The 23,233-nt window shown below is 58.4% G+C and overlaps 2 protein-coding genes across 3 annotated transcripts in view; one reads left to right on the forward strand and one right to left on the reverse strand.

Moving 5' to 3' along the window:
• SLC22A18AS (solute carrier family 22 member 18 antisense) lies at positions 1–15,927 on the reverse strand. The gene is given in 6 exon segments (XM_025355440.1): positions 1–929; positions 931–1,063; positions 1,066–1,177; positions 1,179–1,274; positions 14,723–14,847; positions 15,606–15,927. Coding segments are annotated over 4 exon segments (681 nt in total). The 5' UTR covers positions 1,272–1,274; positions 14,723–14,847; positions 15,606–15,927; the 3' UTR covers positions 1–586.
• Positions 14,328–23,233, forward strand: part of SLC22A18 (solute carrier family 22 member 18) — a 22,738-nt gene continuing 13,832 nt past the window's right edge. Inside the window, exons 1-5 of one of the 2 annotated variants that reach the window (XM_025355434.1) lie at positions 14,328–14,495; positions 15,362–15,636; positions 20,139–20,236; positions 21,101–21,261; positions 21,505–21,637. In XM_025355434.1, the coding sequence (XP_025211219.1) occupies positions 15,493–15,636; positions 20,139–20,236; positions 21,101–21,261; positions 21,505–21,637 (536 nt within the window). In that variant the 5' untranslated portion in view covers positions 14,328–14,495; positions 15,362–15,492. Of the gene's footprint in view, positions 14,496–15,361; positions 15,637–20,138; positions 20,237–21,100; positions 21,262–21,504; positions 21,638–23,233 lie in introns of those variants that run through there. The other variant, XM_025355435.1, reaches the window with a different exon arrangement.

Here is a 23,233-nt window from a genome sequence, read left to right on the forward strand (position 1 = left end):
AATGTCATATTCTTCTCTGCGCACAATTTACAAATTTCCTGCAACAAGCACAGATGTCACAATTTTCATCTTAGGAAAACAAAGAGAAGCTGAAGAAGGCTCCCCAGGCCTTGCGAACCCATCAAGCAGGGCTCATATCAACTGGCCTGGGGGCAGAAAGAGGCAGAGTCTAGTCTGCTTCGTGCCCCTGTGCCACCACCTCCCCAGAGACTAGGAGCAAAGGGCCAGAGTGGGTAGTGACCTAGTGGCGCCTGGATACCTACACTCCAACCATCAGGACTAATTGGCCCTGGTGACACCCCTCAGAGGGTGTAGCTACCATCATCCTGTGTTAGAGAAAATCAGCAGAGACTCCGCGTCAGCCGCGGAGGCCGCACAGCTGGAAGGAAGCAGGCTCGGAACTCCCAAGCTGCCTGGCTTTCTGGTTTGGTTTCCACTTAGGTTTCCTACTTTTATTTTTCCACTTTACCAGCTTAATTACAGAGTCAAACCCAGTGCTGTGGGGACTCCTCTGTCTTGGCTTCATTAGAAGGCGAGAGGTGACCTGCTCTAAGTCTGTCACTCTGAATTTGATCAAGGATGGTACCTAGTAGCTTATTAAACCTGCACATCCCAGGAGCAGGACTGCATCCCCCCAGCCCGAGCCAGGGACACACCTGGAGGAAGGCACCCCAGGAGCTGGGGGCTGGGAGTTCCAGGCTCTGAGAGGAGGCCCAATGGGCCCAGAAGCAAGCAAACATCTGTCTGGGTGACAATCAGGCTCTATTTTTGTAATTAAAAATGTATCCAAAGGGAAAAAAGAAACAAAAGGAACAATATTTGTACTCTGTGTTGCTGCAGAGAGCAGAACTGCGGAGGGGGTGCTGGTTCCAAGGGGTGGGCTGGGCTGTGCTAGTGCCCCAAATCCTGCAAGCGCAGGAGTAGGGGGGGCCTCTGAGGGGGGTCGTGAGTTCCGGACCCTTGTGTGCATGTTCACGTCCTGTCATTCTTGCCCCCAGCGGAGAGAGCAGCAGAGGAAAGGCAGTACATCCACCAGCCTTTGCATTCTCCTCGGAGCACACAGACATTTTCCTGCTATCTTGCACACAAGTGGGCCGCGGGACTCGTTTTGGCCGGGAACGTTGTCAGGAACTCTGTACACCACTTCCAGGCGGTCACGTCCAAGCAGCCCAGGCAGTCAGTCCTTCTGCGCCCTCTGCTGGCCAGATGGAGGCTCCAGACCCGGCGGGGCCATCAGGAGAGAACAACCGAGTGCCCTCTGCACACTGCATTGCCTGTGTTGGGCACAAAGAATGAACTTTTATTGCATCTTAACCCACTAGAAATGTAGGCTTGTCCATCACAGTGGGGTGTTACATACCCTAATATGTAGGGAAGGCATAGGTAGATTTCAGTTGGCCTTTTACAGATAAGGAAACCAAGGCTTGAGAAGATTCAAACCTTTCTGCAGCCGGGGCTCACACCTACACTCTCAATACTTTGGGAGACCAGGGCGGGTGGTTCGCTTGAGCCCAGGAGTTCCAGACTAGCCTGGGCAACATAGAGAAACCCCATCTCTACAGATATTTTAAAAATTAGCTTGGTGTGGTGGCACGTGCCTGTGGTCCCAGCTACTTGGGAGGCTGAGGTGGGAGGACTGCTTGAGCCCAGGAGGTCAAGGCTATAGTGAGCCGTGATTGTGCCACTACCCTCCAGCCTGGATGACAGAGCGAGACGCCCTCTCAGAAAGAAGGAGAAGGAGAAGGAGACGACGAAGAAAACAACTTGCTGCACAAGCAGCTAAGGCAGGATTAACCTGCAGCCCTCACTGCTTTGCGTTCCTGCTAGGAAAGGCCCAGAAGCCAGAGAAGCCTAGGTCCCTATCCTGGTGGATCTTCGTGCTGGAGTCATTAAACCAGCTATTTCCCAGGGGCCACCCATGGGCCAGTCCTCACCACAACCTCATGGGTGGTCAGTCAATGTTGTGGGCCCACTTTACAACCGAGGAGACAGAGGCTTCCAGAGGCAAACACACTGGCCCATGAGTAGCAGAGCCGGGGTAGGCCCAGGAAGCCCTGTCCTTAGCCACGTGTGCTTTCTGGCGGGTGACCTCCACTCCAGTGCCTCCCTGGCTGCCTGAGGCCTCCTCTTCCCGGGTGTGGCAGCTGTACAGCTGCCTTGTCGGCATGTTCATGGCCTCATCAGGAATGTGTGCTGCAGGTGGCTTCACAGGGCTAAGAATGCCTGTCCTAGGTCAGGCCCAATCCCTACCCAGAGCCCCAGGGAACCCAAATTCTGGGACACAGGACACCCGGCCAGTGGGCCAATAGCCCCTATCAGGAAGTGACCAAGGACAGGCCGGGAGCTTTTCTCTTCCCTCTGACCCATGGTGAAACCTGCCTCGGGCCTGTTCCCTGGGTTCTGAGGCCCTGAGCTATCTGTCTTCAAACAAACGAAGGCCTCAAAGAATGTTCTATTGAGCCATGGGCCCCATATCATCCATCAATCACAGAGGGCTGGAGAATGCAGGCACAGGGTCAAGGTGGGTGGAAGGTGAGGGCTGGACACCACCTGAATCTGTGCTGATCCAGGGCCCACTAGAGTCTCCGGGTACCCGGAGCCTGCCCTCAGCAGCACCACCCTCCCGCAGCACCCCAGGGATCCTGCAAGAGGTGTCTGTGCCCTTCCCGGCTGCCTCCCCAGCTGCTCTCCAGCTGGTGCCCTTTGGAGAGGGATATGATAAACAATGACAACACTCGCTGGCTTCATCTTGTTCCTGCTCAGGGCCCTGCCCTAACCCAGGGTTAAGCTCATTGCCTCATTTAATCCTTCCGAGACCCCTGAGAGGGAGGTGTGCTCATGCCCATTTTGCAAGGGACGGGACTCAGGCTCCCAGAGGTTAAGCCACCTGCCTGAGATCGCTGAGACTTGAGGTTGGCTCTGCCTTTCACCCAGCCTGAGCCCCTCCATAGGACTTCTGTGCGGGAACAAGAAAGCAGGAACGGAAAGAAGTCAAGGGCCCTGGGAATCTCCCCTGACATCCCCCACCCCAAGCACTAGAGCCAGGGCTGGGCATCTGTGCAGGGTATAACCCTGCCCAGGGATGCCTGACTCTGGAAAGGCCACCCCTTTGGCCTCAAACCACATCACCCAGCAGTAGGTCCTCAGACCAGCCCTGGACAGGAGCTTGACTGGCTCTGCCCCCAAAGGCCGGAGAGACCCCTGCCCCCGCTGAACCTCCACCTTCCCATCCATTAGATGGGGTGGGGAGTCATCCAGCCCAGAGGCCCCAGGGGCATGGGGAGTGACAGATTAACCCAAGGCCCCCCCTCCCGCAACAGGCAGCTCAGCACAAACTTGGCGGGGGGCCATGCTGGGCCAGAAGAGCTCCCCCGCACCAGTTTCCCGCGCAAGGCTCACCCCGCCCCCCAGGACAGGCTGTTCTTGGAGCGGCTGCCAGGCACGTCCTCCGCAGGTGCCGGCCTCCCTCCAGTGACGCGGCCACATGCGGCACAAGCTCAGATTACAGGGACGGCCTTGTGCTGGGGGTTCGGCCGGGGGTCCTCACTCCCCAGGAACCGATGGGCGGAGCTGGGCAGGCCCTGAGGGGAGGCACAGTGGGAACAGGGAACAGTCACCCCTGCTCCAGAACAGGTCCAGGGGCTGCTTCCCTTGGGGTTTGGAAGAGAGGGACCCCACTGATCCCAGCCTGCCTGAGACTTTGCTGGTTTCGGCACTGAATGTCCCAGGAAAGCGAGGGCCACTGGTCATCCTGGGCTCCACACGGCTCCTTTCTGGGCTAGGAAGGGAGCTTCCGGGCTAGGAAGCAGGTACCGAGGAGGAGCTCAAGGACACGTGGGGACCTATGTCAGACACCCCTGCAGCCAGCTCTGAGCTCACCAGGCCTTTCCTCCTCTCCCTGCCAACCCACAGGACACAGACACAGGGTCCCAGGCCCAGTGGCTCACTTCATCAGGGAAACAGCAGGACAAACAAATGTGGTGTGAGCAGGTCTCCCTTCCCACCAACCCCCCTGACTCTGCTGGAGCTGGGGGAGACCCCTGTGACCAGCATGCCCTGCGCACAGGTTACACCAGGGCCCCAAGGCCTCTCCAAGCCACTCCCTCCCACCCTGCTTTCCACACCCAAGCCACAGTGTTCAGAGAAGCTCAGGGCCTATTCGAAATGCCAGAGAGTGGGGATGCCTCCAGACGGGTGGCATGAGGGCCCCCAGATGCACCCCACCACGCCCTCCTTCATGCAGGAGGACAGGCCTGCAGTTACTGAGGAAGCCCCACCCATACTGGGCCCTTGGGGGTGAAGGGGCTTCCCAGGCCTTGAGGGAGACTTGATTTTAGATGTCAGTCAAAAGCGCCTGCTACATGGCGTGACCTCTCTGAATCCTGTTACTTTCCTGTGCAGGAAACTGAGGCCCAGAGAGATGGAGTGACTGGCCCAGGGTACCCCAGTAAGTCAGACAATGAAGCCACCTCCTGCCCTGGGCTGGTGTCCCGCCCCACTGACCTCCAGGGTCAGAAAAGGAGGGGAGCCCCCATCACTTCACTCCTTCCTTCTTTCCTTCCTTCCTTCCTCCCTCCCTCCCATTTTCCACCTCCTCCTGGCCGAGTTTTGAAGCCAGGGCAGTCGGCCAGACCCAGCGCAGAGGCCAGGAGGTGACGGCAGGCCTGCCCTGGCCGCCTCCCAGGTGGCTGCGCCCCACAGGCGAGGGCTGCTCAGAGTAGATACTCGACCGGGAGGTTGCCTGTGCCCCTTTCCCCAGCCACAGGGGCAGCCACTGGAACCTGGCAGCCTCAGGGCTGAAGCTGGGCGCCTGCTGCCCCCTGGCGTCCTGAAACGGCACAGCCACCAGGACCCCCACCCACCTCATTCATGCCTCACACCTGGGGGTGACTTGGGCCAGGGCCTTGCTCTCTGACCCCGAGTCCCCTCAAGTCTAAGATGGGGGCTCTACCCAGTGTGGCTCCCCAGGCTGCAGTGGGCAGGAACGCATTTTTCACAAAACCCTAACCCATCAGATCTGGGGGTGGGGCGGTCTCAGTGGCACCTCAGTGGGAAACAGCACGTGGACCTCGCCCGTCTCTAGGGAGTGGGGGAGGGGAGACAAAGAGCCCGCTCTGCGGAGAGGTGGGTACCCGCCCTGCCACCCCTCCCCCGTTTCCTCTCTGCTCCCTCTGCCCCTCCTCCCCTCCCTCCTCCTTCCTTCCCTCCTCATCCCCAGCTCCTCCTCTTCCTCTTCCTGCCCTGTCCCCCCGCAGGCCCGGCCGGCAGCCCGGCGCCCTCTGCCTTCGTTCCCGCCACTGGCGCTGCTTCCCGGAGCCCCTAGGTGACAGCCAGCCCCCAAGGCAGCAGCCTGTCTGTCGGGCCTGCACCTGCCCACTGCGTGGTCACTACCTGGGCACGTATGGACACTCACACCCTTCAGTCCTGAGCACAACTGCGCTCTGGCTGCTTCAGAACAACAAGGAATCATAGTCCCGCTTCTGGCTGGGAGCTGGGGGCCAGCAATCAGGGCAGCTGGGGAAGTGGTTAACGAGGTGGCAGCACACAGGCTGGGCTCAGAGAGTGAGCAGAGATGGGCCTAGGGGAGGAGGCTGGAGAGGGTTGCAGGGCTTAGGGCTGCAGCTCAGGAACTGGCTTCACCTTGGAGGCTATCAGACCTGCTCCTCAGCATTGGCCCAGCAAGGGGAACAGCATGGGGAACAGGGGACAGGCACTGCCTGGCCAGCAGCAAACATGTAGGCTGTGGAGTCGGGCAGAGCATCTGCCTCGTACTAGCTGTGTGTCCTTGGGCAAGTTGCTTAACCTCTCTGTGCCTCTTCTTGCTCATCTGTAAAGTTTCTGATGAGGCTTACAGGGCAAGTCAGTATGTGCCTGGCACAGCGGCCTTCTTCTTGAGGACACCACTGCCCTCACCATCACCAGCGTCTCCCTCCAACCTAGAGGGGCAGGCAGGGCAGAGACCTGCCACTGGCCACACCTCCAGCTGTGATGCAATGAAAACTGGACATTCACTCTATACCCAAGGATGTGGGCTCCGGGGAGGAAAGGCACCTACACCCCCTTCACGTAAACAGGCAGGCAGGGTGAAACAGGTCTGGTTTGTTTGTTTATTTTTGAGATGGAGTCTCGCCCTGTTGCCCAGGCTGGAGTGCAGTGGCTCGATCTTGGCTCACTGCAATTTCTGCCTCCCAGGTTCAAGCAATTCTGCCTCAGCCTCCCAAGTAGCTGGGATTACAGATGCCCAACACCACACCTGGCTAATTTTTGTATTTTTAGTAGAGCCGGGGTTTCACTATTTTGGCCAGGCTGGTCTCAAACTCCTGACCTCATGATCCACCTGCCTCAGCCTCCCAAAGTGCTGGGATTACAGGCATGAGCCACTGCGCCCAGCCTAGGATGAAATGTTATCTAAATGACGAGCAGTTTGGGCAGTGAACCCCACCTTTGTCAGCGTTCAGGACAGTCCATGGGATTCAGGTCACTATGACTCTGATGCATCAGTCTTCACGCCAGCCCTGAGTGAGCACTGAGGCACACATGATGCCCAGCGCCCAGCAGTGGCCCCATCCCCTAGCTGCTGGTCAGTACCAGCTGCCACTGCAGCACACCCTCTCTGCCAGGCAGCCTCATGCTATGCACTTTATGTGCAAATGATCTTGTCTGATCTTCACAACATCCTGTGAGGCAGGGATTAACGTTGTCCCCATTTCACAGATGGGGAAACTGAGGCTCAAGAGTTCCAGACCCATGCAAGGCCTGGTCGATGGTGAAGATGCCAGCCTGCTGGGGCTGGCTGCAGAGTGCATGTATAAGTGCTGGGCCCTGTCATGAGCACGGGCCCCTGGCACGCATGCTGACTGCTGGGGATTTTAAGATTGGGGCCCCCTGCTGAGCCCGATCTACAACTGCCCCCTTCCCTGGGTGCTCCAGGTTTCAATTTGAAGCAGTTAGTGAATTGAGCTCATGTGGGGTCTTATGTGTATTTGTATTTGCTTTTGGGTTTTTGGGGTTTTTTTGCGGGGAGGGTTGGAGTTTTATTGAGACAGACTCTTGCCCAGGCCAGAGTGGAGTGATACAATCTCGGCTCACTGCAGCCTCCGCCTCCCGGGTTCACGATTCTCATGCCTCAGCCTCTCAAGTAGCTGGGATGACAGGCATGCACCACCACACCCAGCCAATTTTTTGTATTTTTAGTAGAGACGGGGTTTTGCCTTGTTGGCTAGGCTGGTCTCAAACTCCTGGCCTCAAGTGATCTGCCAGCCTCAGCCTCCCAAAGTGCTGGGATTACAAGTGTGAGCCACCTCGCAGGGCCCTGTATTTGGATATTAGCCATGGCAGCCCGGCAGATGCTACTGAGGGTGTCTGGGCACCTGGACCAGGGCCTGGTGGCCTGAGCAGCGCCACCTCCTCAAATGTCAAATTGAGGCCTGGACTAGGGGTGTCTGATTTATGGCCTCACCTGTCTGTCTGTCCATTCAGCATTATCTCCCTGGGACCTCAGGGGCGACTGTGCCTTCAGGGGCTTCTGGGTGGGCAGGTAGAAGCAGAAATAAGTATACAAGGCAGGCCAGTGCCCAGGTTACATGATGAAGGAGGGATGGGGGATTTTCAGGGCAATGACTTGTGCCAAGACCCAAGAATGGAAAGGAAGGGACGTACAGGCAAGGGGACCATTCCAGGCAGGGCACAAAGGCACAGAGCCACCCAAAGATGAGTGCAGGGCAGGCAATGCTTGAAGCTGGAGCTCTCTATCTCTCATGCTTCTTTGGTTTGCAAAATGTGGTGTGATCCAGTGGGGGCTGAGGGGCCAGGGCTCCGGGGCTGGCAGCCCCGGAAGCAGAGCAGTCACCAGAGGTCCAGGGTGAGAACCACCAGAGTTTTAGAAACTCACCCAGCCAGGTCCAGGGTGCCCGGAGCAGGGAAGGGAGGCTGCTACATCTCACTGAGATGCCAGCGTGGCTGCCCCCAGTGGAAACCAAATAGCCAGGTTCCCTGAAGCTGCCAGCAAGTCTAGGGGCAGGGAGGACAGGTGAGAGCTGAGGGCCCCCAAGGGTCAGAAGTAATTGCATGGGTTTTGTGACTTCTCGTCTTGCTTCTTGGAAATCTTTCCTGCTTCTTTCTGGATTACCCTACTGAATTCTGAAGATTCTAAAAGACCTGGAGGCTGGGCACCATGGCTCATGCCTGTAATTCCAGTGGGAGGATCGCTTGAGGCCAGAAGTTCAAGACCAGCCCAGGCAACATAGCAAGATCTTGTCTCTATTAAAAAAAAATTTTTTTTAATTAGCTGGGTGTGGTGGTATTCATACACAGTCCCAGCTACTAGGAACACTGAGGCAGGGGGATCACTTGAACCCAGGAGTTCAAGGTGGTGGTGAGCTGTGATCACACCACTGCACTCCAGCCTGGGTGACAGGGCAAGACCTTGTCTTATAAAAAGTAAAATAAAGAGATCCTGGATATGGGTTAGATGGTGAGAGCTTGGGGCTGTCCTTTGTTCCTGGGGGACAAGGGACTGGGACCAAAGGAGGCTGAGGTCGAGGGAGACGTGAGTACCTAAGAGATGGGCAGTAGCTAAGCTCCAGGCCCTCAGGCAGGTGCCTGTCGGGGGACAGAGGCACTGGTGGCCATGCCACCCATCCTACCTGAGTTTCCCAGTTCTGGCTGGTGAGCAGGTGTGAGGCTGCTCTCTCAGGACCCCATTCTAAGGCACATCTCTTCCTGATTCCACGATGCCCTTGACATGCGCATACACGCTCACATGCACACGTACACATGCACACACACCCCACCACGGCCCTTGCCAGGTTGGGACCACCAGCTACTGGCTCCTCCCCCTGCCTCCCTGGATGGACATCCGTCCTTTGCAGGAGCTGTTCTTCCTTCTTCCTGAGTCCTAAGGTCGGGCAAGGCATCCCTCAAGGGAGTCCGCAGGTTGGGCCCACCGCCCCGCAGTTCCCAGTTTCTATACTGTTGCCTGGCTACCTCCCCAGCCTCCACCATTGTCCCTTCCTGCCTCCAGGTCAAGGACCGGGGAGAGTCCATCTGGCCTCCAGGGTCCCATGAGGGGAGGGTGACCCAGTTTGTCCAGAGCTGCCCCAATTTTGGCATGGGAAATCCTACATCCCAAAACTCCTCAGTCCCGAGCAAACCAGGTCTCCCCCAAGCAATGAGTGAGCTTCCTAGAGCAGGGTCCCAGCTCTTCCACCCATCTCCTCTGGTCCCTTGGCCTGTGGTATGAGAAAGGGGACGTGGGCTGCTCCAGACTATACCCTCGCTGTCCCCCAAAGGCCCCAAGGGCTCCAGTTTTCAGGACTCACACTGGATGCCACCCCCATGGGCCATCTGGGCCTTTATCTCCTTCAGCTGTGGCTGTTGGCCAGCGTGAACCCAAGTACGTGAACCACAGCCCACCACGTTGGAGCCCCCAGGTCCAGGCCCATAGTGGAGCCCAGTGAGGGGAGGGTGCTCGCCCATCCAGGACCCCAGGCCTCTCCCCAAAGCTCATAGCAGGTTGCTGCCCTCCCTCCATTTGGACACTGGTGTCAGGGACTGGGCCCTTGGCCCTAAGCCCGTCTGGGGTCCCTAGTTCACTAGAGGCCAGTGGAGAAGCCCCTGTTGGCAGAGCCTCCTCCAGGAACGTGCTGCCCTGGCCCTAAAGGCCACAATTCCACAAACCTCTCAGGGGATGTGTCTGAGTCCAATGCCCAGCCCCGTAAGAACAAACCCTGGATGAGGTCCAGCCCCTGCCCCTCCTCCTAAAAGTCTCTGTCCAAACTCCAGTCCCAGAAGAGCATTCATAGAGTCCAGTTCTAGAAGGTTCCTCAGCACCTGACGGCTCACTTCCTCAAGTGTCATCTGCAGAGTTGGGGCCTAGCAGGTGAGAGGCAGAGTGGGCACCACCAGGCCTCCCCAGGACTATCTGGCAAGCTTAGCCCCTTTGGGCTGAGAGCTGACCCCTGGGGCCCAAGGATACCAGGTCAGGGGGTGAAGGACCTTTGACCCCAGCCCCCCAGACTCTTAACCAGACACCTCCCAGATGAAGCCGAGGCCAGGCACCCAGTGCCTACAGCAGGCTGGAGGTCCCTCATAAGACTGTGGTTCCCAGGACAACATACCAAGCCTCGGGTGCTGGGATGGAGCCCCACGGGGTATCAGACACAGATCCCACTGTGGGATCCAGGCAGCCTCCACTGACCAAGGTCTGCAACCGCACCTCACCTGGTTGAGAAGGTGTGAGGTGGGCGGGAACGGAAGTTCGGGCAGGCTGGAGTCACATCCAACCAGGTCTCAACTCTAGTCCCGTCCCAGGCAAAACCTTGCTGGCTTTGTTGAGACAGGTCCTTAGAGAATCATAGGAGTAAGAGTAGGAAGCCTCAAGGAGAACACATTCACTTCACCCATGGAGGAATGGCGAAGGCCAGACCCCTCCCCACTCCTTCCAGATCCCCCTTCTGTCCTCTGCAGCATCACTCTTTTAAATCTTAAAATTGTAAACAAGGTTTTCTCTCTTCATCCCACTTCCCCTCCAGCCACAGTCCCGTTTCTCAGCCCCCTTTTGGTGCAAAACCCTTCAGAAGGGTGTCCAGCCCATTCCTCCTGCTTGAATCCCGAGGGTCAGCCCCTAGGCCCATGACACTCTTGCCAAAGCCACCAGTGACTCCAGCGCTCGGCCCCAAGGAAGCTCCCAGGCCGCCACTCACCTGCCTCTCCTCTCCAGGTCTGGCTCCTTTATTTTTCCCTCCCTTTCCCTGGTCAGAGCCCCGGCCACCTCCTCCTCATGCTGGAGTCCAGCCTTAGCCCTTGGCCCCTCTCCTCTCTAGCCCCATCCACTCCTGGTCATCTCATCCAGGGTGGGAGCTCTAAGTAAGACCTCAGCATGAATGACACCCTCATGTCCAGCTCAGACCACAGCCGCAAACTGCACACTCTGCCCTCTGTTCTGGCCCACAGGCCCCTCCCCTGGATGGACCTACAGGGTTCCCTGCCCTCATGTCGCCCCCAGCCACCCCTTCTCAGCAGCCTCGCCCTGGAGGCCCCCTCATTTGGCCCTCTCAGCCCAGGCCCCAATCAGCAGGAAGCCTGTCAGCCCTCCTTCCAGGGAGGTTCCAAACCTGCCCCTCGAATCCCCCCATGCCCCATCCAAGTCCACACCGCCTCTCATCTGGACCACGGCAGAGACCTCCTGCACTGCCCCCTCCCCTCAATCCCTCATCAGCACATCAGCCAGAGGCTCCCTGGAGAACAGAAGGGGCTCAGAACCCTGCAGCAGTGTCCACTGCACACACAGGAAGAACTCAAGTGCCCGTAGGTGGTGAGTTACTTCCTTATGCATTGTGGTGACCTGGATTATCTGCCTCCCCGAAACCTGCACATGCACTCTAATAATGCAAGCTACGAACGGGTGGTCACCTTTGCCAGCTGTCATCCCAAACAGCTGGCACGGGGCATGCACACAGTAGGTGCTTAATAAGTGTGTGTTGGGTTAAGATAGGCCCAAAGCCATTTCAAATGTCCAGGCAGTGGTGTAGGCAGGGGTCAGCTCTGAAGCTGGCCTCCTCTCATTCAGGAGACCCTCAGAGGTCCCAGCCTCCAGGGTGAGGCCGTCGGAGCAACACTTCTCAGTGCACATCTGGCTGTGTCCCTGCCAGCCCTAATAGGGCGATCCCTCTCTCTAGACTCACTTTCTGCCCCGTCACCCCACTGTACACCCTTGGTGCCAGCCCCTTCCAGTGGCTCAGCTTCCTGAACACTCCAAGCCTGGGCTCACCTCTAAGCCATTATCCAGGCTATTCTCCCAGCCAGGATGCCCTTCCCATACCCGACCTTTAAGACTGGCTGAGGCAGCACCTCCTCTGAGAGGCCTTCTCTCCCAAACCTGAGCCCAGATGAGATAAGGCCCTTCCTTCCTCCAGTCAGCCTGGATCCTCTCATCTGGCAGAACTGTTGCCCTGCTTCTCCGAAGCGGTGAACGCCCTAGGGCTGGGGACGCACAGGCTCACTGGCCCATAACCGAAGCCGCTTCCTCTGGAGGAGGAAGTCCAGGGGTCCCAGGGTTCTACTTGCTTTTTTCTTCACCCAGCCCAAAGGGCAATTTTCCCACATTCCCTCAGAAACAGGAAGTTCCCCTACCCACACCGAGCCCATTCATGACAAAAAAAAAAAAAAAAAGGTCTATCCAGTTTCCTCTGCTCAACCAGTTCCCGGGCTACCTGAGACCCTGCTTCACCTGGAGGAAGACAGTGTAAGTTCCCAGGACCCCCGCCACCCCTCAGCGCCAGAGGACCCTCAGCCTCCCTCACGCACCTCTGGGCAGTTTGGTAACTCATCCCATCTCCTTCTGCCACTTCACCCTCTAAGCCCTCCCCAGGGAACCCAGGAGGCATCTGGAAGCTGTTGGGGACAGTCCCTCGCATCTGCCCCATGGAGTAAGGGTTCATGTGGATGCCCATCCTCCCCCAGGAGTCCCAAATCTAAGACACTCTGAGACTCCTGTCACCCACCCCCACCTTCCTCTGCGGGCCTTTCTGTGCAGTCCTTCCAGGAAATCCTGGCTAGAGCTGGGCTCTCGACTTTGGGCTCTGGGCTCTCAGCTTGACTGCACCCTCCCCAGGTCCCCAGGGAGGCCAGTGGTGACTATTCTTGAAACCGAGCTTGGCAGAGGATCTGGGGACACGCACTCCAGATGCAAACACATTTGCACGGTTTCAGCTGGAATCTCCTCGCGCAGGGCACTGCACCCGTGGGCTTGCTGAGAAACAAACTCACAGAAGGCGGATTCATTGGACAAAAGGTATTTGGTCCCCAAATTTATTGACGTGTGTGAACGGGAGCCTTCAGGACGAAGACCCAAAGATATGGGGAAAATTGCCATTTTTGATGCTTAGGCTCAACAAAATATGGACATCCATGAGGGAACACAGATTAATCAAAGGACCTGCGCTAATGCTACTGGACCACAAGGGGAAGCGCAGCGAGGGTTGTTGGTCTAGATTTCTTGAACTTTCTGAGCAGCATTCCTTCCTTCTGGGCGTGGGGCAGGACCCTCCTGGAATGGGGTCTTATGCCCTACAGTCAAACAAGGCAGGTCAGATAATTTCTTTATGGCCAGTTTCTGAACACAAAGGTGGAGGGAAAGTTAGAGCAATATTTTTAAGTTTGATGTCTGGCTGTGGGGAAAGGGGGGCTCCGATTTCTATGACCTGCCCTGGGGAAAATGGATTCTAGTTTCTATGACCAGCTTCGGGGAAGAATGGCGCTGAGAGACAGCAGAGCAAGAGAAGGTCAGAGAAAAAACCTTTTGCTTCCGAAGCTGCTTCTGAAGCTGCTTCATTTTGGGGTATTATTTTCTGATCCCCGACACCTGAGCTGCTGAACCAAGGGTAGCCTGACCTACTCCCACATGACTTAGAATAGCTTCACCAGCCGGCCTTGGGCTACCTGGCTCTGGCCCCCTGCCCACCAGGACTTTGGCCGGCTCTCACTTGCCTCTGCAGTGTCTGTCTCACCCTGTCTCACTCCTGCAGTTTTCTGTTCTGTTGAGTGATGATTGACACATGACATTGGTTTTGACATTTGAGCCTGTGCCCAGCCGCAGGTAGGTGGGGCAGGAGTCCTGAGTGAGCATCTCCCTCCTTAGTGACAGTCAGGGGGCACAGAGAATGGTGCCCAGACCAAGGTCAGGGCCTGGGCCAAGTGTGCTCAGCACGTGGTGTGTGTGCTCAAGCGGCTCCTGCTGCGGAGGGCGGCATGAAGCCTGTTTACCTGTGTGCCTGCATCTCTGGTGGCCCCTGCAAGGGTGGGGAAGTGGCAGGCAGGGTGAAATGGGGAAAAGCGGGCTCTCAGCTGCTCCTAGCAGCCTCCGGGTCTGGGGAGAGAAGTGAGGAGGGGCCCAGAGCTGTTCCCAGAACTGCGCCTGTCTCCTGGTCACTCTTCTGGGGCTCTGTGCAGACCCTTGGCAGGGCCAGGCTACACAACACCCTCTACCACCTCCCCTTACTTCTTCCCCTAACCCCTCATTCCTCCACTCTCCTCTCCCCGCCCCTGCCTCCCCTCCATCCTCTCCTTCTCTCCATCTCACGGTCCCATCCCCTGCCCACACTGCCCCTCCTCGAGTTCAGAGTGGACACCTGTGCTGCCTGAGGGTCAGAGTGCCCACTCCAGCAGCCCGGGCACCGGGCAGGATCCAAGCTGGAGAGGGCTGGAGCGGGCGAAGCCGGGCACCGGGCAGGCCTGCTGGTGGGCGGGGCATGGGCGGGTCCTTCGAGGGGAGGGGCGGGCTCGGCCAATGAGAGCTCAGAGACCGCAGCACGGGCGCTCCCGGAACCATTGCAAAGGGCGAGTGCGGGAACTCAGAGCCAGAGGGGCGGTCCCTGTCCCAGGTCATCCCCCGAAAGGGCCCGGCCCGGGCTCACCCCGGAAGGACGGGTGCCGAGATCACCCGGGAGCGCTCACCCCACCGGCACTCGTGCCCAAGCCCGCCCCTGCGAAGGCAGGTACCCGAGCACACTCCGGCGAGGGCGGCCCCGGAGCCCCGAACCCCGAACCCCGAACTCCGGCGCAGTGTCGCGCCTCTGCCCAATGAGGTGCCCCTGACGTGCCTGCTGCGGCTGCCCTGCTCCCCATAGCCTCCCCGCATCCTGGGATGGGGGAGGGCGCTGGGCGCAGCTCCCGGGACCTCAGTGGGTCTCCCCGCCCTGCCCCACCGGCCTGGGCTCCGTACCTCGGGGCCCAGATGTGCAGTCAGGTGTGAATGTGGCAAAATTTGAGAAAGGCCTCTGCAGCCGCAAAATCCAGTTCCCACCAGTTGGGGGCCAGGCGGGGAAGAGGGGGAAAGACAGCACTCCGCTGTGGGAGGTGAGGCAGAGCTACCCTGCCTGGGGAGCCTGGAAGGCTGAGCTGTGTCTCCCGTCCGCACTCCAAGACCATTCCAGAAGCCCCTTGGACCTCTGGCTGCTGGTCACGGGGGAAGGTGGACCTGCACTGTGAGAGCTGCACTGTGTTGAGGACAGGTGCAGCTACAGAGCCCTACAGAGGCCCCCCAGGCACAGGGACCCACATCAGCCCTCCGGCCAACAGAAGGTGCTGATGATTTGAGGTGGACCCAGCCACCACTCTGAGCCTCTGCCTCCCTCTAAAAGTGGGGCATGGTGCCTTCCATGGGGCAACGGGGCACTGAGCCTGGCCCACCTGCAGGGGTGGGGTGGAGCAGCGTGTCCCTGTCTCCCCTCCCATGGAGACTGTGTGGCTGGAGACCAGAGCTGTCAAAAATAGAGGAGGGGGCCCCTGATGTGTCCTCTAAAGTCCAGGTAGCGGAAGAGCTCCACTGGGAGGAGTCCTGCAGTGCTGTCCTCTCTTACAGGCAAGGCCAGGCGGGTGCTGCCTGGGACCCAGTGACTCAGCACCCCCGCCCAGATCAGCTGGACTTTTGCCCCTGCTCCACCAGCCTCCTGCTTGGATCTCTCCTGGGTCTCCCTGCTGTGCCCGTCCAGGATGCAGGGAGCTTGGGCTCCCAGGGACCAGGGCCAGTCCCCTGGCAGGATGAGCGCTCTAGGCCGGTCCTCAGTCATCCTGCTCACCTACGTGCTGGCCGCCATAGAACTTACCTGCCTCTTCATGCAGTTCTCCGTCGTGCCAGTGAGTAACACACCCCAGCCCCTGCAGCCCCAGCCAGGGCTGTCCCGCTGTTCCTCCTGCCTTCCATCTGGGCTGTGGCAGAAAGTGGGGATAGGGGCTTCATGCTGCCAGGGTCCCTCCTGGTTGGGACCCCACGCCACACTTAAGCTGAGTAAGTTAAGGACTCTGCCTCTGGACCCCTGTCAGCACGTCGTGTGCTCCAGCTGCAGTGCCAGCCCTGGGAGAAGCCATGGGGAGGCACCCCACTTCCCTCCTGGGGGCAGCACCTCCTCAAACCATCCTAGCGCTGTTCCTCCTGCCTCTCACCTGGCAGCCTTTGCCCTCTGGAGTCCCTGCCCCATGGGCTGTTCAATCTGATCTGGTTCTGGGCAGTTCACCCCTCAGAGAGGCTCTCCTTGCACCTGCCAGCAGCTTCTACCTCTCCCCTCCATCTTCTTGGGTCCCTGTTGTCCACTAAATGATCTGTGGCGGCAAATTGATCTCAAGCTTTTTCATGCAGGAGATAAAATGCTGTCTTATTTTATTATCTCTGTTGCCAAATGCGGAAACATTTCATTGGCAAATTCATGTTAGTTTAGTGTATCATTCAGTAGTCTACAGCACAGTGTGTGGCTCTGGAAGCTGTAATAGTAATGATTAAATTATATTCACCAAGTCTGGAGAGGCTTGGGAACAAAGTCTCACATCACCAAGAAGCTCAGGCAGAATCAGGGCCAAGCCCAGGCCTTCCTGCGTTTGCTTCTGGGAAGCCTGGCGTGGGCTCAGACACCTGCTGTCCTCCTCAGAGGGCTCTCCAGCCCTCAGAGCCTGGACCTGGGCATCTGGGTGGGAGTGGGGATGGGCCTTTGGCATGATTCCGGGCCTGGCAGAGGCTCCCAGCCCAAAGGTGAACCTAAGGATCCCTCCCCGCTGTGCCTCAGGAGCCCCGCCCACTCCTGCTAAATGGCTTGGGTCAAGCCCTGAATCTCCTCCCTACCAGTGGGGAAGGCTGGACAGGAGCCTTGGCTTTCTCATCATAAGATGGTAATAACAGTCCCTCCCTGTAGGGTTGGTGTGGGGAAGAGTGAATGAGAAGTCAGAACCCTTCCCACAGCTGGGTACGGAACACAGGTGGAGTAGCTTTGGCCGCCCATCGACTCTCGTATGGTGTAACCCTGTGCTGAGTGCCCAGGAGCTGACCCTGATGTCAGAACCTGAAATACTGCAGAGTGTAAAAGTCCTCAACGGTCCATCCCCTCGGAGCTGGTGGTCTGCACACACAGGGGCTGCAGTGGGAAAGGGGCAAGGTCTTCCTCATAGAAAAGGCAACCTTGGAGCAGGGCTGGAAGGAAGCAGGAGAGGCCCTGGGGCAGTAGAGAGACCAGAGTGGCCAGAGTGGACAGGTTGAGGCCAGAATAGGACCACACCCCACCTGCTGCTCAAAGAACTCTGGGCTGGTGATGGCCGTGGAGCAGGTGAGAGGTGGCTGGATTTTGCATATGTTGTCAATGGATTGCTGTGGGTGTGAGAGAAAGCAGGGCTCAGGGAGCGCTGAAGATTTCGGCCTGAGCCCATAAGGAAGGAGGCATGGACAGGAGGAGAGGCAGTCTTTGGGGAAAGATGGGAGCCCAGTTGGGAACGGGTTGAGTTTGAGATGATTTTAGACCTCAGTGGAGAGCCGAAGGGAGCTGGACACAAGGCAGTTCAGCACAGAGGCTCTGGGGCCCTGCAGCAAGTAGACGGTCATGGAGTGGGCTCCCCCAGAGGGCAGGGAGGCTGGAGGTCGGATGAGCTGGGGGAACTGGCAGTGGTGGCAGAGGGGCAGAGGACCCAGCACAGCCCAGAGCAGCAGACCATGGTGGAGGAGGGAAGAAGCCACCAAAGTAACTGTCACTCCAGTGGGAGGCATGCCAAAGCAGACCACTGGAGGCAGCAGTGGGGGAGAGGGGAGGCAGCAGGAGGCACGGGCCTGCTCCAAGGGCTGGGAGAGAAGGAAAGAGATGGAAAGAGAGGAGGCTGCAAGGTGAAGCAGCTGCTCAGAGCTCTGCCTGCAAATATGTGGGAGTAGCTGTAGGGGAGGGTCAAGAGAAGGCAAGAGAAGTAACAGGATGTGAGCTTGCTCCAATGGACATCCCCCAGAAGGGGATTGTGCAGAGAAACTGGGAGAGTGGAGCACTGGGAGCTTGCTCCAGTGGGCACCCCCACAGAAGGGGACTGTGCAGAGAAACAGGGAGAGAGGAGCATTGGGAGCCCTGCCCTTGAGGAGGCAAAAGGTTGACATGTGATGCAGGCAGGGAGGATGACTTGGGTAGGCGAGGACAGGTGGGCAGGCATGGGGATGAGAAGCTCAGCATCCTCTATGAACAGGCACTTCTCAAAAGAAGACCTTCATGCAGCCAACAGACACATGAAAAAATGCTCATCATCCCTGGCCATCAGAAAAATGCAAATCAAAAGCACAACGAGATACCATCTCACACCAGTTAGAATGGCGATCATTAAAAAGTCAGGAAACAGCAGGTGCTGGAGAGGATGTGGAGAAATAGGAACACTTTTACACTGTTGGTGGGACTGTAAACTAGTTCAACCATTGTGGAAGACTGTGTGGGGATTCCTCAAGGATCTAGAACTGGAAATACCATTTGACCCAGGGATCCCATGACTGGGTATATACCCAAAGGATTATAAATCATGCTACTATAAAGACACATGCACACGTATGTTTATCATGGCACTATTTAAAATAGCAAAGACTTGGAACCAACCCAAATGTCCATCAATGATAGACTGGATTAAGAAAATGTGGTACATTTAAACTATGGAATACTATGCAGCCATAAAAAGGATGAGTTCCTTTGTACACGGATAAAGCTGGAAACCATCATTCTGAGCAAACTATTGCAAGGACAGAAAGTCAAACACCACATGTTCTCACTCATAGGTGGGAATTGAACAATGAGATCACTTGGACACAGGAAGGGGAACACCACACACCGGGGCCTGTCATGGGGTTGAGGGATGGGGGAGGGATAGCATTAGGAGATATACCTAATGTAAATGATGAGTTAATGGGTGCAGCACACCAACTTGGCACATGTATACATATGTAACAAACCTGCACGTTGTGTATATGTACCCTAGAACTTAAAATATAATTAAAAAAAGAAAAAAGAAAAAAAAAGGGAGAGGCTCAGCATCCTCACACTAGCAGCGCAGGGGAGGGGAGGGATGGAGGAGGCAAAGGTTTACTAGGGGAATGTGGGGTGATTGTCAGGTCAAGCTCACAAACATAAGGGAGACCTGGCAGACGGGTACTTTCCCATCCTTGCGGGAGCAGGAATGGAGCTGAAGGAAGGACTCTGGGGTTAGGGGACGGAGGGGTTACTGACTGCCCTTGGGACTGAAGCGCATCGGGGAGAATTCGTGTGGACCAAGGGGGACAGTGGAAAGAAGGGGAGTGGAACCCCAAGACTGAGTTTAGGGAAAGGTCCAGGGTGGGGGGAGGGGGCAGTGTATTAGCATCTGGGGCTGCCGTAACAAAGTATCCAAAACCCTGGGGGCTTAGAGCAACAGAAGCCTATTGTCTCACAGTTTGGGAGGCCAGAAGTGTGAGATCAAGGCTCCTTCTGGAACCCACGGGGGAGGAGCCTTCCCAACTCTTCCAGCCCCTGGGAGCCCGGACATGCCTTGGCTTGTGGCCACATCACTCTGTCTTCCCATGGGTTTTCACAGCATCATCCCTCCGAGTGTGTCTGTGTCCCAAATTCTCCTCCTAATGAGGACACCGGTCACATTAGATCAGGGCCCCCCTCATGTCCTCACTGTGACCCGAGTAACTCTGTAAAGACCCCGTTTCCTAAGAATGTCACATTCTGAGGTTCTGGGGGTTAAGGCATATAAATTTGGGGGGTACACAATGAAGCCCATAATAAGTGACATCACTGGAAGGAGGGTTGGGAACTCAGAGGCAGGAGCAGGGGGAGGAGTGGCTGCAGGGGGGCCAAAGTCACAGAGAATTAGGGCAAGATAGAAGGGTGTCCCTGGGAGGAATGCTGTCACGGACCTACTCCTCCCGAGGGGCTGGGGGGCTGGAGCCTCACAGAGCAGACTGTCCTGCTGGGCAATAGGCCACCTCTTGGAGGTCACTTGGGGGCCTTGGGACAATCTGTTGCTGGCCAGGACAGTGCTGCTGGCTTCCCCACAAAGTTTTGAATGAATGAAGACAAAATGGTGGGGGTCAGGTGCCTCTCTGAGGTGTGCCCTGCAGAGGGGAAGGACCCTAGAGGCCACCATGAGCTCCCGCCTAGGAAAGGAGTAGCAAGGACCCTAAAGGCCACCACAGGCTTCCGCCTAGGAGAGAAGGAGCAGGGTCCCCCTGGGAAGGGCCCCTCGATAGTCGTACTGTGTAGTCAACAGAGCTCAGGCCCTTGGTCCCCTGCCACCCCCTGCCCATCCGGGAACCCCAGATTCCAGGCCCTGCAGTCTTTCCCAGCCCCTCCCTCTGGCTCCCTCCTGTGTTTCAGTACCTGTCTCGGAAACTGGGCCTGGATTCCATTGCCTTTGGCTACCTACAAACCACCTTTGGGGTGCTGCAGCTGCTGGGCGGTCCGGTGTTTGGCAGGTACAGTGTGTGTGTGTACAGGGGGCTCTCCCCACAATGACCCAGGCCCCTTCTCAGACGCCGTGGGCTCGGACTGGCCAGGTTCCCCGACCCCATACCAGACCCCCCTGGGATGATGGCACTTCTGGGTCCCAGGCCGGTGGGGGTGCAGAAGAACTTTGGCTCCCAGTAGGCTCCCTGGGTGTCCCACCCACGCCTTCCACTAATCCTGGCTGTGGCCACAGAGACAGTGTGATTGGCGAACACCTTGTGGCTGTAAGGGCCCATACATAGGCCTGCTGAGACCAGGCAGAAGGGACTTTGGGGGCCCCATACACCCTGGGTCTCAGTGCTGTGGGAACACTGAGCGTGGACGGGACGGGGACATCCTTCCACAAGCCACAGAGGACAGGGGAGCAAGGGAGACATAATGGGAGCTGCCTCTTCAGAGCAACCGGTAGGCGGAAATGAAGGGTTCCGCAGGCAGCAGACCGGCAGAGGTCTGAGGGTTTCCAGTGGCTCAGAACAGGAGGGAGAAAGGCTCTGCTTTCTCAGACCCAACCTGGGAAACACTTCCTGTAAAACACCGGCCCATCCCTTGGTCCTCTGGGATTCCACCATTTATTTTTACACGGAGTTGGTCTTTGTGCCCTGGGTCAGACTCCCAGCTCAGTGAAGCTGTCTGCACACAGCCCCACTGGGACGCTGGGGAAACTGAGGCCCTGAGAGGAGGGAGGCCTCCCAGCAGCCGCCCAGGCGTCCCGGCCGTCCATCCCCATCCGCACTCCAGCCTCCCTGGTCAGCGCCGCTTGGGCAGCCCCTGGACGGGGAGAAGGGGAGACGTGACTGCCTCCGTGAGGGTCTGACCCGCCCCTTGGACCCCAGGTTTGCAGACCAGCGCGGGGCGCGGGCGGCGCTCACGCTCTCTTTCCTGGCTGCCTTGGCGCTCTACCTGCTCCTGGCAGCCGCCTCCAGCCCGGCCCTGCCCGGGGTCTACCTGCTCTTCGCCTCGCGACTGCCCGGAGCGCTCATGCACACGCTGCCAGGTAGGGCCTGGGGACTGGGGGCCAGGTGGGGCCAGGCAGGGGCAGCCTGCGGAGGACCCAGGACACCGCCCGGGAGGTCTGCGTGCGTGCAGGGTCTGGCCCTAAGGGCTGGACAGGGGTGGGGGCGACGTGGGGCGAGGCTTGTGGAAGGGCAGGTCAGGGGTGGAAAGGGCTTGGGAAGGTGGGTGGGGGAGGGGCCCACCGAGGGGCTTTCCCTGCTCAGCTCCCCCGCCCCCTCCCCAGCTGCCCAGATGGTCATCACGGATCTGTCTGCACCGGAGGAGCGGCCTGCGGCCCTGGGCCGGCTCGGCCTCTGCTTCGGCGTCGGTGTCATCCTCGGCTCCCTGCTGGGCGGGACCCTGGTCTCCGCGTACGGGTGAGTGGCGGGGGCCCGGGACAGAGGCTGCGGGTCAGGACGCCAGCGGCTGAGTCGGCCCCGCCCCCTCTCGGCCTCTGTTTCCCCTTTTGCTCGTCGGGCGGGCTGGGCTGGGAACCCGCGGGTGCACGAGTGGCCACGTGATGTCGCTAAAGGGGACACCTGGCTCCGCGCTAGGCCTAGGCCTGACCTCCCGAGCTGGCCCTGGATGGGGCCAGGTGATGTCTCAGTGCTGTCCCGGGCTCGACTGAGTGCGAAGCTGTCCACGCACAGCCCCATTGGGACGCTGGGGAAACTGAGGCCCTGAGAGGAGGGAGGCCTCCCAGCAGCCTTCTGCTGGGGACAGGAGCACCCGGGGACCGGGATGCTGTGGCAGCGGGGCTGAGCTGTTGGACGGTGCCCAGGGTGGAGAGTCCAGGGGGCGCCCAGGCGGGCAGTGGGAGGATGGGGGGATGCCAGGCTTCCCATTTGCCTCCTGACGGTCCCTTGCTAGCTGTCCCTGGAGGCTGCGAGGCTGGCCCAGGGAGGGTGCCCCCGGGAGGGGGACCACAGCAGGGACTCTGGTGGGATAAGGAGGATCCATGGATCTGCTGCCTCCTTCTGGGAGCTCTTCCTGACTCAGTTTCCTCAGCTCTGAAACGTAAATCCTGATAGTAGCGGCATGGTCCTGGGACAGTAGATGAAGTCACAACTGTGCCCTGCCCCCAGCTTTGTATTATACACCCGGGGTCTCCCAGGCCCTGCGCCAGCTGGCGACCCCCACCCTCTGCTGGCCTGTGAGTTTCCCTGAGGCTCCATTCTGGAGTGGAGTCTTTCTGGCATCTGAACCCCCCTCACATTGGAGATGCCCCTTGGCATGAGGCAGGCACTTCTGTGGACAGCAGGCTCTCCAGTCCTGGATGAACTGATCGCAGTTCCCAGGCCAGGCACCCCCAGGACCTCGAGACAAACCCTAACAATGGTGGAGGCCACTGGGCGCTGGCGCAGCCCCAGGGATCAGCGCCGGGAGGGCACAGTGGCCTTGTTAGCCCACTTCCTTCTCCGGAGGGCTCTAGGGCTGTGCTGCAGGCCTTGTTTGAGCCCCTGAACGTTCTCCCAGCATTTTCATTAGAGCCTGGGCTGGGGACTGGTGGCTGCTGATGGCTGTGAGCAGGAGGTGGAGTAGGGTGGGGTGGGCAGTTTGTCCGAACACCTAAACATTGCCCCCAGGACTCTGGTTCTAGAATACAGTAGCAGACAACACAGGCTGAGCCCCTGGCATGAATGGAATGTGGTAGGAATTCCCGTAACATCAGGCTGAGCTACATGGAGCAAAAAGTCACAAAGCAGAACGGGGGGCTCAATGGATGGGGTCACTAGGGACTGTCCGAGGAGGTGGCATCTGAGTCGAGGCCTGAAGCAGGTGAAGGAGGCAAAGAAACCACAGTGCAGAGGCCCTGAGTGTGGAAGCCAGGGGGCCGTGTGGCTGGAGGGAGGGAGGAGGGGCAGGCACCAGGCCAGGGTGCCCTGGGTGGCACAGCAGGGGTGAGAATGGGGGGTGAGCACCCCTGTAGGTAAGGCAGCCATTGTGCCGGCCCAGGTGGGGGAGGATGGTGG

This window comes from Theropithecus gelada, chromosome 14 (assembly GCF_003255815.1).
Source record: "Theropithecus gelada isolate Dixy chromosome 14, Tgel_1.0, whole genome shotgun sequence".
Lineage (NCBI taxonomy): Eukaryota > Metazoa > Chordata > Mammalia > Primates > Cercopithecidae > Theropithecus > Theropithecus gelada.